The sequence below is a fragment of the Odocoileus virginianus genome, chromosome 21, assembly GCF_023699985.2.
Source record: "Odocoileus virginianus isolate 20LAN1187 ecotype Illinois chromosome 21, Ovbor_1.2, whole genome shotgun sequence".
NCBI lineage: Eukaryota > Metazoa > Chordata > Mammalia > Artiodactyla > Cervidae > Odocoileus > Odocoileus virginianus.
Genome location: NC_069694.1, coordinates 47439198 through 47453779, shown reverse-complemented (window position 1 = coordinate 47453779; position 14582 = coordinate 47439198). Strand labels below are relative to the sequence as shown.

The following is a 14582-nucleotide window of genomic DNA, read 5'->3' as shown; positions in this document are numbered from 1 at the left end:
TATTATTTTTAAGTTATTAGTCATTAAAATTCCAAAATATTTTAGATAGAACTTGGGCAAATGATTCTCAAGCTCACCTAGAAAACAAATTATATGGCTATGAAAAATAAAAACATCATGTGACTATCACTAGATGAAAGAAGAGAATGAGAGGCAGTAAATAAATATCAAAATGTATCATAAAGGTACAATAATTAAAACAGTTGGTAATGTGTAAAAATAGATCATGATGATAATAGAATCAGATAGAAAGTTCATTTTAGAAAAGACTCAAGTACAGATAACAACATAGTATGTGATAAAGCTATTTTAAGTCATTGAGCATATGGAATATCATCCAGTAAATGGTAAATAAATGAGTAATGATTTGGGGCAAAAATTAAATCCCTGTACTATACCACACATCAACATAAATTCTAAGTAAATCAAACATTAAAATGTAAAATATATACCATAGAAGTTCTAGAAGTTTGGAAAATCAAGTGAGATTATGTGTGTCCTGTTTGGCATATAATGAACTCTGTAACATATTAACATCATGCACTTAAGTACAGCTTTTCACAGGTAAACCATATGGCATTAGAAGGGCGAGTTCCATAAACAATCACAAAGGTGGCGGGTAATTTCCAAGAAATTTATTACCATTCATCCATTATTCTGTGCCTCATTCAGTAAGACATATGACACTCTATCATCTGTGAAGCAGTATTTTTTTTGGCTACACTGACTTTTAGGACCTTAGTTGCCAGACCAGGGCCAAAGCAGGCCCTGTGGCAATAGAAGCACGAAGTCCCTTACCACTGGACAACCAGGGAATTCCCACATAATTTTAAACCTTTGTGTCTACTTAGCTATGTTAGTAGATTCAACAAGAAACCTATAAGAAGTTATTTGAATATGTAATCCTAAACTTGAATTGAGAATATCCATAAAAACTCATATTTCTCTTTTTAAAAAGTGCTTTCCTAATTTTGATGCCCCCAAAGCCCTCAAAACAATAACTAACTTTGTAGCGAATTATGTTATTTAAAATAATTTCTTGTTAAAAGGAAGCCTTGAGAGACTGCTGATTCTAGGTCTAAAACATAATACATATAAGACAAGACAGGAAAATATGTCCTGCCAGGTGAGAGAAAACTATCAAAGACTGCTGGGATCTGAAATCCATTTGGAGAGTCTCCCATCAGCCGAAGAGGAAACAATTTGCTCATTGGTAAGCATAACAACTGCATTGGATTGAAACATATAAAAAAATGTTAACAATTCAGGAGTTCATAATGATACTTACAAAAAAATTCCCAAAGTCCTTCTACGAAGACACTATCACCCTGATGCCAAAACCAGAGAAAGACACTACCAAAAAAGAGTTACAGGACAGTATCTTTGATGGATATAGATGCAAAACTCTTCAAGAAAGTATTAGCAAACTGAATCCCACAACACACACAAAGGATGATCAAGTTGGTCACCATGATCAAGTTGGATTCATTTCAGGGTCACAAGGATGGTTTAGTATATGCAAATCAATTGATGTGATACACCACATCATCAAAAGAAGGACTAAAATCATATAACTCAGACAAAGCATTAGATAAAATTCAATATCCATTCATGATAAAAACTCTTGCAAAAAGTAGATATAGAAGGAACATATCTCAATAGATATGACAAAGCACAGCCAGTATAGTGGTGAAGAGCTGAAAGCCTTCCCATTAAAATATGGAACAAGAGGATGCCCACTCTCACCACTTCTAGTCAACACAGTATCAGAAGTCCTAGCCACAACAATCAGACAAGAAATAAAAGGTATCTGAATTAGGAGGATAGAGGTAAAACTGTCAATATATGCAGATAGCATGATATTTTATATAGGAAACCCTAAAGATACCACACAAAACTATTAGAACCAATAAATAAATTTGTTACAAGACTAATATACAGAAATCTCTTCCATTTGTTTACACTAATGATGAAATATCAGAAAGAAAGTTTAAAAAATCAATACCATTTATAATTATATCAGGGAAAAAAAAATATGTAGGAACAAACCTAAGCAAGAAGGTGAAAGACTTGTTCGCTGAGAACTATAAAACATTAGCAAAGAAGACCAAAGGTGATTCAAGGAATTGGAAAGATACCCCATGATCTTAGATTGGAAAAATTTTAACAATATTGCTAAAATGGCCAATCTACTGAAAATAATATACAGATTTACTGTGATCTCTATCAAATTACCCATGGTGGTTTTCATAGAACTAGAACAAATAATCCTAAAATTTATCTGGAAACACAGCAGACCCAGAAATGAAAAAGCAGTCCTGAGGGAAAAGAACAAAGCAGAAGGCATAATCCCTCCAGATTTTAGACAAAATACTACAAAGCTACAGTAATCAAAACAATACGGTGTTAGCACAAAAACAGACATGGATCACTGGTGCAGAATAGAGCCCAGAAATACACTCACATACCCGTGGTCAATTAGTCTTTCACAAAGGAAGCAAGAACGTACAATGGAGAAAAGACAGTTTTTTCAGCAAGTGGTGTTCACATGCAAATCAGTGAAGTTACAACACTCCCTCACACCACACACAAAGATAAAAACAACATAAAGACTTAAATATAAGACATGACATTATAAAACTCCTAGAAGGGAACATAGCAAAAACATTCTCTGACATAAATTGCATCAATGTTTTCTTAGGTCAATCTCCTAAGGCAAAAGAAATAAAGACAAAAATAAACAACTTGGGCCTAATTAAACTTACAAGCTTTTGCACAGCAAAGGATACCATAAACAAAACCAAAAGACAACAAGCATTGCTGGTAAGGATATAAATTGATGCAGCAAAGGAGGTTCCTTAAGAAGTGAAAACTAGAGTTACCGTGTGTGTGTGCTTAGTCATTCAGTCCTGTCCAACATCTTTGCATGGCTCAGATGGTAAAGTTACCATATGATTCAACAACTCCACTACTGGCGTATATCCAGAAAAACCAAAAGCTCTAATTAAAAAAGATACATGCACTCCAATGTTCATAGCAGCATTATTTGCAATAACTGAGAAATGGAAGCAATCTAAGTGTCCAGTAACAGATGAATGAATAAAGAAGATGTGAGGTGTATATACAATCGAATATTCAGTTCAGTTCAGTCGCTCAGTCATGTTCAACTCTTTGTGACCCCATGAATCACAGCATACCAGGCCTCCCTGTCCATCACCAATTTGCAGAGTTCACTCAAACTCATGTCCATCGAGTTGGTGATGCCATCCAGCCATCTCATCCTCTGTCATCCCCTTCTCCTCCTGCCCCCAGCCCCTCCCAGCATCAGGCTCTTTTCCAATGAGTCAGCTCTTCGCATCAGGTGGCCAAAGCATTGGAGTTTCAGCTTCAGCATCAGTCCTTCCAATGAACACCCAGGACTGATCTCTTTTAGGATGGACTGGTTAGATCTCCTTGCAGTCCAAGGGACTCTCAAGAGTCTTCTCCAACACCACAGTTCAAAAGCATCAATTCTTCAGTGCTTAGCTTTCTTCACAGTCCAACTCTCACATCCATACATGACCACTGGAAAAACCATAGCCTTGACCAGACGGGCCTTTGTTGGTAAAGTAATGTCTCTGCTTTTTAATATGCTATCTAGGTTGGTCATAACTTTCCTTCCAAGGAGTAAGCGTCTTTTAATTTCATGGCTGCAATCACCATCTGCAGTGACCTTGGAGCCCAAAAAAATAAAGTCAGCCACTGTTCCCACTATTTCCCCATCTATTTCCCGTGAAGTGATGGGACCAGATGCTACGATCTTAGTTTTCTGAATGTTGAGCTTTAAGCCAACTTTTTCACTCTCCTCTTTCACTTTCATCAAGAGGCTTTTTAGTTCTTCTTCACTTTCTGCCATAAGGGTGGTGTCATCTGCATATCTGAGGTTATTGATATTTCTCCCGGCAACCTTGATTCCAGCTTGTGCTTCATCCAGCCCAGCGCTTCTCATGATGTACTCTGCATATAAGTTAAATAGCACGGTGACAATATACAGCCTTGACGTACTCCTTTTCCTATTTGGAACCAGTCTGTTGTTTCATGTCCAGTTCTAACTGTTGCTTTCTGACCTGCGTATAGGTTTCTCAAGAGGCAGGTCAGGCAGTCTGGTATTCCCATCTCTTTCAGAATTTTCCACAGTTTGTTGTGATCCACACAGTCAAAGGCTTTGGCATAGTCAATAAAATATAAATAGATGTTTTTCTGGAACGCTCTTGGTTTTTCAATGATCCAGCGGATGTTGGCAATTTGATCTCTGGTTCCTCTGCCTTTTCTAAAACCAGCTTGAACATCTGGAAGTTCACAGTTCACATATTGCTGAAGCCTGGCTTGGAGAATTTTGAGCATTACTATACTAGTGTGTGAGATGAGTGCAATGTGTGGTAGTTTGAGCATTCTTTGGGATTGCCTTTCTTTGGGATTGGAATGAAAACTGACCTTTACTCAGCCATAAAAAAGAATGAAATAATGCAATTTTTAGCAACATGGATGGACCTAGAGATTATCATACTAAGTAATTCAGACAAAGACAAATATGTGATATCACTTATATATGGAATCTAAAAAATAGTACAAATGATTTTATTTAAAAAACAGAAACAGATTCACAGACATAGAAAACAACTTAGGGTTACCAAAGGGGGAGGGTGGGTAGGGATAAACTGGGAACATGGGATTAACAGACACACACCACCATATATAAAATAGATAAACAGAAAGTACAGAGAATTGTATTTCATATCTCAATGCCCAAGAAACTATAATAGAAAAGCATTTTTTTAAAAAAATGTAGATATATACACATATGTGCTTAGTCACTCAGTCGTGTCCAACTCTTTGGGATCCCAGGCTCCTCTGTCCATAGGATTTTTCAGGCAAGAATACTGGAGTGGGTTGCCATGCCCTCCTCCAGGGGATCTTCCCAACTCAGGGATCGAACTCAGGTCTCCCACATTGTAAGCGGATTCTTTACGGTCTGAGCCACAAGGGAAGCCCATATACATATATGTGTATAAGAGAAACACTTTGTTAGATACCTGTAACTAAACAATATTGCAAACCAACTATACTTCAATAAAAAATAAAATAAAAAAATCCATCAGCCACCTTTGAAAGGTGTTAAAGAACCAACCCATTATTCTAAATAAAGAAAAAAAAATTCAAGACTTACACTGCCTTAACTATAAAGAATCATAACTTGAACTAACCAAATAGTTAATGAGAGTACATTTTTCTTTATAAAAGTATTATAATTAATAATTTAAAAGAAATATAAGAACTGGATATCACTATTCAAATCCCTTGATGAAATAATGGATCCAGGAAATGAGTGTTCATTCCCTGAAAGATGACTAGGCTCTTTCTTGCTCCCAGCCACTGTGGCAGCTGCTCTTGTTTGGAGGCAGTCCCACACCTATGGCAGAAAAATAGTGATCCAAAAGAAGACAAAAAAGTTCCTGAAGTTGATCAGTTCTAGGCTCCCACTTGTCATAGAAAGTGGAAAGTAGGTGCTGCAGATACAAGCAGACTCTGAAAATGTTCAGATAAGGTAAGAAGAAACCAGTCATCTTCACCAACAAATGCCAAATGCCCAAAACAAATGGAAATCTGAAATAGAGTACTACACCATATTGGTCAAAACTGGTGGCCACCACTACAGTGGCAATGATAGTGAATTGGGAACAGCATGTTGAAAATCTACAGTATGTATGTCACTGGCAAAGCCCACAGGGGTCCTTGGAGGTGCTGGGGGCAGGGATAAGATAGAATCTAGGTAATAAGGTCTAACCTCTTCTTTGGGTTTATCAGATGGAACAGTGGTAAAGAATCTACCTGCCAAGCAAGAGATGTGGGTTCGATCCCTGGGTTGGGAAGATCTCCTGGAGAAGGCAGTGGCAATGCACTCCAGTTTTCTTGCCTGGAAAATCCCACGGACAGAGGAACCTGGCATACTACAGTTCATGGGGTTGCAAAGAGCCAGGCGTGACTTAGCAACTGAGCACAAACACAACCTCTTCTTTGAGCTTTTTTTTTTTTTTTTTCAGTTGCCTATAGGGGGGCCTTGTGCACAACATATGGTATTAGGGTTCCCAGAGAAGAACTACTGTGCCTGACACTGCAGCTCTCTGGACTGCAGGGGACCACATGCAGAAGCACTGTGTTCAACATCTCAATTCAACATGGTAGAGACAGGCCATGTACACAGACCCTAAGACCAGTAGAGAGAGCTGGAGTTGGAGCACTACACCAGCCAGGGGGCCCAATGGAAACTCTACCCCCTACCCTGCTATTGAGAACCCTACAAAGCAGCCCTGCCTATTCAGGGAGCCGGTACTATGCAGGTGAGCTCACATTTCTCCAATCTCTGATCAAATAAGGCTTTCCTTTGGTGCTGAACCAAACTAGATAGATAGTGAAGTCGCTCAGCGGTGTCTGACTCTTTGCAACCCCATGGATTGGGGTCTACCAGGCTCCTCCGTCCATGGGATTCTCCAGGCAAGAATACTGGAGTGAGTTGCCATTTCCTTCTCCAGGGGATCATCCTGACCTAGGGATTGAACCCAGGTCTCCCGCATTGGAAGCAGAAGCTTTTAACCTCTGAGCCACCAAGGAAGCCCACTGAACCAAACTAGGTCTCTTTCCATTGGCATTAGTGATGCTGGGCAGGAGGACTTTTGTGGGGACTGACTGAAAAGGGTTGGCAACATGCACGCTGGCTATTATTGACCCAGGTGATTCTGATATCACTAGAAGAATGCCAGAATGGACTAGTGCAAAGTAAATTGTGCATATTTTTTCTTCAGTAAAACTGCCCAGAGTTTAGAACAAATGCGAAAAAGAGAAACAACCGGATGTTATATGTCTCCTGACGGAAGTGTAAATATACCAATGAAGCATTATTGTCAAAATTGCCAAGTCTAACCTGATCAAGACTGCAGATCTAGCTACAAGTGTTCAGAAGGACAGGGACATCACAGAAGTATGTTCAATAAAATCTAGAGTATGAGAAATTCTGCAGGAAAAAAAATATAGTTTCTTCAGTAAATACTTGCAAGGGGGAAAAAAGAAGAGAAAGAATCTGTAGGGTAAAAGAGAGAGAGGTATCAACCTAACACAACACAAGGGACTTGTCTGCATATTTAGTCAAACAAATCAACTACTTAAAAAATCTTTTTAAGATAACTTGAAAACAGTGTTTTAGATGTAATAGTGTACTATGATTATATTTTTAACATGCTTATCTTTTAGTGATATATAATGAAATATAATAAAATATAGATAAACAAACAGTAAAATATATAAGTACATGTTTAATGGAGGTTTTGATTTAACAGACCAGGTAGTAGTGTCTGGTCACTTATGTTTTAAAAAAACAAACCAAAATAAAACTCCAAGTTAATTCTGAAATATACTATTGACCAAAGGCCACCAACCCAGACCATAGCCATATTATAAACAGTGAAAATGGAGGAAATAAAGCAGTTAACACTTGTGACTTACGGTGACACCGTTTCCCATCAGGAAGCAGAACATACCCCTAGGGCATGTGCAGTAATAGGATCCAGGGATATTTTCACAGCCCTCTGTGCAGCCATGATTCTGAAAAGCACACTCATTGACATCCACACCATGACAACAGCAAAACAGTCAGAAGGTAATTTTTGAAAATAAACTGTAGTATCATTAACATGTCAGCAGTAAATAGGTTATCTCACACCTCTATCTGACTGTACCAAGACAGTTTTTCCTACCCTAACAAGGGGTGAAAGAAAGTCAGTTCAATTATCCTGAAAGCCACCATTTAAACTGTCACAGTTTATTCTTTCAAATATAGATTTTCATATTAGAATTACTCTTGGGATAAAGTAGCAGTATTTCCCCTGAAAAGATATAGCCATTTAAGGAAGGACCATGGAAAGTTCTTGACAAGGACAAGACAGCCCATGCTCTGCTCTTCAGCCCTCTCAATGCTGACAGGGGCCCTTTACCTGAACGTGGGAACATTCCCCAGCAGTTTTACTCTGGCCAAAACCCAGCCTTCCAGATCACTGTTCTATGCAATGGTTGTCATCTCCTGGTCCCATGTAAGCAGGGGGCCACAATTAACAGGCAGATCCCAGGTTTACCTAAAGTCTCATCCACCGAATGCTTTTTGTCAGTACTTTGCTGGCCCTCCGAGAAGGGACACACATAGCATTTCACCCTAGGTTCATTACATTGAGTCTGGAGTCTCAAAACAGGAAAAGACTAATATAACCAGCCCCGGCACAGTCTCTCAAGATTCCGACCAAATGGTTACACGATGAGATGTGGGAATCACATACTCTTTGAGGATCTCTTATGAGAACTAAAAAACTTCACAATACTCACATTTTGCACATCGTCAAACCAAACCCACGGAGGTCCATGGAGTCCACTCAGAGAATTCCTGCCTTATGTTCATCCCTGAGTAGCCTCTGAAAGTGTTTGATCTAGGAACAGAAGATAAAAAGGAAAACTGAAAGTGCTACAAAGGCTTTAAAATTGGGGGGGGGGGGGAATAACATTCCTTTTCTGGGGGGGAGAATGAGAAAATTTGAGTTTGGTTTCACATTGAGGCTCTTGATGACCCACTGAAGACCAGCCACTGGCTAAGCTGAGCTGCACTTGCTCACCACAGATTACCTTCACAGTTCCTTCCATCCTGGCTTAAAGTGTATCCCTCTGCTCACGTGCACACTTGGGACATAGGCTCTTGCTCACACATGCTGCCGCTGCAGTTACCTTTCTTCAGTTTTCAGAGTTTCTGATCTAAAAGAGAGACAGTTAATCTGGAGCAGAGGTATGTTTTGACAGGGATACTACATGATCCCTGCCTGGTTCTTAAGAACTCTAATCTTCCTGCGACGTCAGCAGGAGTGTTGTTTCACAGTGGTGGCACTGCTCTAGGGTCAAACCATAGCCCAGATTACTCAGCATTCCAAAGTTCATTTATTTCTCTAATTGTACTCCTCCTACAGTAGCTCTCAGGATGAACAAAGTGAAAGTGTTAGTAGCTCAGGCATGTCTGGCTCTTTGCAACCCCGTGGACTGTAGCCTGCCAGGCTGCTCTGTCCATGGAATTCTCCAGGCAAGCACACTGGAGTGGGTTGCCATGCCCTTCTCGAGGGGATCTTCCTGACCCAAGGACTGAACCCCGGTCTACTGCATTGCAGACAGATTCTTTACTGTCTGAGCAAACAGGGAAGTCCTAGTTCTCAGGTTAGGACATACAATTAAATGGAAATGTCATTCCTTGGGTTATAAACACTAAGTACAACTTAATAGCTTTAACTTTTTGACCTACTTTTGTGAAAATATGTATTTATGTATTTATTTTAAAAAACAAGGCAAAAAGCAAATGTTTTTTTGTTTTTCTGATGCTGTTTCTTATTGAAAATGCTGAAAATGAAGTATCTGTTTAAGAAGCATAAAAGCTACAAAATTAAGAACACATTTTCTTAAGTATAATATTTACAGGTCAGATCTATGTATCTATCTATTTTTAGGGTCATTATGTAAAGAACAGCATCTTTCAGACAATATATTCCATTGCCATATGTCATATCCTCAAATTTCTGAGTTTCTTGTTTCATGAAATAGCCCAGGGTGAGCAGTAAAATCTGCTCAGTGAGGTAGGTGCTTGGGTTAAATTAGCCAAATACACTGAACAACAAATGGCCCACTTGGTACTTTGGTTATCAGAGTCATGGGCTAAACTGGCAACACATATATCCCTATTCACAATTTGCTCATTTTTTTTTTCCTGCCAATTGCAATGACTTTATGAAATACTATGGGATAAGCTTGAGTTTGAGGGCAGCTCTCAAGGTGTATTTTGGAGGCCAGAGCTCTGGTATTAGATGACAGCAGGGGAAGAGGATTTGGGCCATGGGCCAGGAGTCCTGGCATAACTGAGATCAGTGACAGCCTCAGTAATGTGAGGAGCCAAGGACCTATGAAAAGGATCATTTGAAAACCCAGCCTTCTGTGAAAGAAAACAAGCCAAAGAGACAAGTCAGCGAGAGCCTATGCATGGCAGTGTGAGGCCTAAGCTGTCCTCCGTGTAGGTTTGTTTCCCTGGTCTCTGTTCATCTATTAGTATTTAGAATGATGGCACCTAACTCTGACTCTGCCCTTTCCTTCTACTTCAAGTTACTAAACACATTCCTTGACCAACAAACCATCACACATGCATATGTCACTAAGCTGTGTCCAACTCCTTGCAACCCCACAGACTGTAGCCTGCCAGGCTCCTCTGACCATGGGATTCTTCAGGCAAGAGTACTGGAGTGGGTTGTCATTTCCTTCTCCAGAGGATCTTGCCAACCCGTGGATGGAACTCAGGTCTCCTGTATGGACAGGCAGGTTCTTTATCCCTGAGCCACTTGAGAAGCCCAAAGCATCACACGTTGAAAACATAGTCTTGTCCACTTGAAAATGTTTCTAATGTACATCGAGGTCTCTTGGAGGGGCATGTCACCTTCTAGAGATTCTGACCTGATAAATGAAGGGAAAGGCTCATCTTCACCAGAATCTAGAACAACTCTGATGGTAGGAGTCTTCACAGCACACTTTAAGAAACACTGGCCTAATATTCTAAGGGAACACCCCACTTTCACCTAAGTTACCGACACTTCTTTTTAGCTAATCTGTGTTATTTCTTTGGTTATTTTAAACTTGTTTACTCAGATCTCTTGATAGAATTAAATGCACAGTATTTATGATTATTTAATTCTACTGCAATACCACCTACTAAGTCAGGTAAGATTTACACAGAATAGTTTTGAATATTGATTCCAAAATTTTTGTTTCTTGTCCACAGTTTTTATGCCAATTACACATTTAGTTACATTTTTCTTCATGTTCCTATATGCTTCACATATCAACATCTTAATTAAGACAATTAAGAACCAAATGACTCCAGTTTTTAAAGTAAGTGACTAAAGTCAGAAACTCGAAGACGTACTGGAGACAAAATGTACCTACTTCAATTTCTAAAAAAGAGCATGTGATTGTTTTAACTGTACTTTTTATAATATTTACAAGTGAAAATCAACAAAAATCCAGCAAGGTCTGATTCAGCCTTTTAATAGCACCAAAGTGCTACCACTTTCTTGAGGTAACAAAAAATTGAGGGAGCATGCTTCCTGTAAATATCTTTTATAAAAATCTTTCCAAACCAAGCATGATAGATGACTACTGCACTTAAGAGTTGGGAAAACTGAGTTCTGTCTCAGTTCTTTTACTTACAATCACTTTATCTCTTTGACTTCAGTTTCTGTGAAATAAAAGTGTTGAAGTAGATAGCCCCTGAAATCTCTCACTGAGAAAAACATTGTGGTTCTATACCATAATCAGATGTGTGTTGTAAATTCCTCTAAGTTTACATCTTTAAACATTCTCAAACTTTAATTACTGCTTATAAACGTTAAGGGATATTCAAACTGACTTATGAAGAAAACAGTGAGTGTCTAGGATACAGGAAATTGCTCTTTCATCTAGATTCACTGTTATTTTTCTCTTTTCTTCTTGTACTTTTCTATTCCCTCTCACCTGCTCTCCTGTGTGTTCTTATCATCACTGACATTGCCATTATCATCACAATTATATATGTATATGTATGTGCATATATGTGTCTCTTTTTCATTAATCGCTAAGCTTTTGAAGGTATGGCATGTATCCCATTCACATGTACAGTCCAAGTAGCACCTAACCTGGTGCCTTTTACCACACAGGGGTGCTATAAACATCTGGAATACATGCACAAAAATTGGTGCTAGTGAAACCTGCAACTTATCTCCCTTTGGTTTCTCCTTGAATATCCAGTCAACCTCAGAGTTATGTTAGGTAGTTAGAATAGGGAAAAAGAGTCCAAAATGGCGGTGGCTAAAAGACCTGGAAGGGGAAAGCCCGCAAAAATAGAACAAAGGAAGGTCCGAGGACCGGAGTAAGACCCTCAGATAAAACAAACAATGCTCTTGCCTAGGCCCAGTTTACATAAGACAGGCCCAGGGACAGAGAAACATATAAAAACAGGAGCCGAAGCCCTGTCTCTCTCTCTCTCTCTCTCTCTCTCTCTCCCGCGCGATGGGGCGATCTTCTCGTCGCGTCTTTGGATCGACGTGCCCTCATGCCTCAAAGATGGATTTTCCTGCTATTATCTAAATAAATAGAGCTGTAATGCTAAGCTGTAACACTGATTTATTTAAGAGCTATAACACGGTCTGTCCTCCGAGAGCTGCGACCCGCCGAGGGGGCTTCAATGTCCGTCACTCCAAATTTTTGCTGTGACGAGACAAAGAACCGAGGAGCATACACTCGCGTGATGGTTAGAACTCAAACAGTACTCGTTTTACTATACCACAAGGCCGATGGTTTTACTGATACTTATTAACAATATACATTATTATTCAGTGGTGAACATAGGAGAAAAGCAATCACTATTCTACTCTGAATGGCTGTGCTAATGATGTGACCTGAATTCAGACACTCAACACCTAAAAGCCATTTTAGGAAGTGGCAAAACAGAGGATTGAGAGCTGTATTTTGCTTAATCTCCTTAATCTTCTGCTGTTCTTTAGCCTCAAATTAGGTAGAAGCCAGCACTCAGAATGCTGCTGCTGACCTCAGATAACACCTCTCCCAGAGCTCAGCAGTGCAGCCTGATTACTTTTTGAGATCAAATTAAAGCTCCTTAATCATGGAATTTAATGTCCACCCCCAACTGCGCCTTCAATAACTTTCCGGCACACAAGCCCTCATGAGCTTTGCTATAGCCAAGCAAACTATAGATTTTTACCTTGGCCCAGTTCTGAAACAACACACGTGGGATTCCCGAGCCTGCTTCTTTCCACTGATCACACCTTTTTCTCAACCTCAAATTCAGTGTCAGGTTCACGTCATCAACAAAGCCTTTCCAGTCTCTTCCATTTGAAACCATTCACTTGAGTCATTCTTGTAACTGAATATTTAGCAACCCCAATGGTTACAAAATTTGAATAATGTTTTATAAAGCATTTATACTATCACGTTATTTTCATAACAAGTCCTTGAGCTGTGTAGAGCAATTGTCTTCATTTTACAGATTATGAAATAGTATCTTTAGGATCACATATAGATAATAAGGGGTAGGACCAGGGCTTGAATTCCAGTCTTCTGTGATACACCCCATCTCTTTACTACAGATAACATGTGTGTATGTGTACATGTATATATGTATACTTAGGTGTGTGTGTATAGAACAATGGGTTTTATAGAAAAACACATTCATATTAGTGATATTATTTACTGATATATATCAGTTATTAGCATATTAACAGATGTTATACTATATTTTTATATGTATATTACATATGTATATGTATAAAATATTACATATTTTACTATATGTAAATTAAATGTACATAGTATATTTTTCTATAAATGTTCATGATTTTTGTTTTATTTATTGTCTGTTTCATTAGTGAGTTTCCTGAATCAATGGCTCACTCACCTTGCTCAAAAAACCTCCCAAACAGTATAATATAGGAGTTTTTTGTTAATAGAAAAGAAAGAGGAAGAAACAAGAGAGGTTATTCTGTGTTATTGCAATTCTTAATTATAGTAGAAAATCACTTAGCCAGAATTTAGCTACTTGGTATCATTATCCATCTAAACCTAAGAATCAGAAAGTAAACAAATCAGCAGTCTTTGAGCAGTTAAAAAATAAATGCCTTTCACTCACAGAAGAGCCTTAACCAAAGGCCCACTCAGTCTTTGTGTATTTTAGACCTGTTTCCGAGGAGCTTGGCCAGCCCACAACATGATGATGGTGTGCAGGCCTCCACCCATCTCCTCCCCACCACGCCTCAGTCCTCTCCACCCAAGGCAGGGTGGCTACATGACTCCAGAGTTCTCTCTTGCTGAGCCCAGACACAGCCTCGGCCCAGCACTGCAGACCACTAAGGGTTAGTTACTGGTCACTCTTCCCACCACTAGATGCCTCATGCCATGACTCTTCTTAAAGAAAGATGGTATAATTTAGAATGTGAAATTTAGAGTCTGAGAATGATAACTGCATTGGATAAAAACATGCCAAATATATTTTACATCCTTGAATTTATAAAGATGCTTTACAAAAAATAAATAAATAAAAAGGTCACCTCTGGAGGATACACTAACCCTTTATTCTGAAAACAGATAGAGTAAGGGAAAGATTAAATCAAGCATTTAATTTACCTTTTTTAATAAAAGATGCTCCTCAGGGGAATCATATACCTGATTGGAAAAGTTCTTCAACTAATAAAGCAGTAATAGAGTTAGAATGTCATTACTTCAACACGCTAATGAAAAAATGGCTCTAGACAATGATAATCAATAGCTTGTAAAGCCATTATATGAAAGGCTGAGAGGAAACTCTACAACGGACTGACCAGGCTGGTAACACCTAAATCACTGACCAATCTTTGAAAATCACAAGGAGAATGGAGACCCAGTCACTACATGCCCTCTGGCCTGGTCACTAGCAGCACACAGTACTACCTGCA

At 39.0% G+C, this 14582-nt stretch overlaps 1 protein-coding gene across 1 annotated transcript in view; it reads right to left on the bottom strand.

The window, feature by feature from the left end:
• The window catches only part of EGF (epidermal growth factor), a 96477-nt gene that overhangs the window by 50227 nt on the left and 31668 nt on the right, over nt 1–14582 (bottom strand). Inside the window, 3 exon segments of the mRNA XM_070452276.1 lie at nt 7537–7575; nt 7578–7660; nt 8703–8826. Of these exon segments, the coding sequence (XP_070308377.1) occupies nt 7537–7575; nt 7578–7660; nt 8703–8826 (246 nt within the window).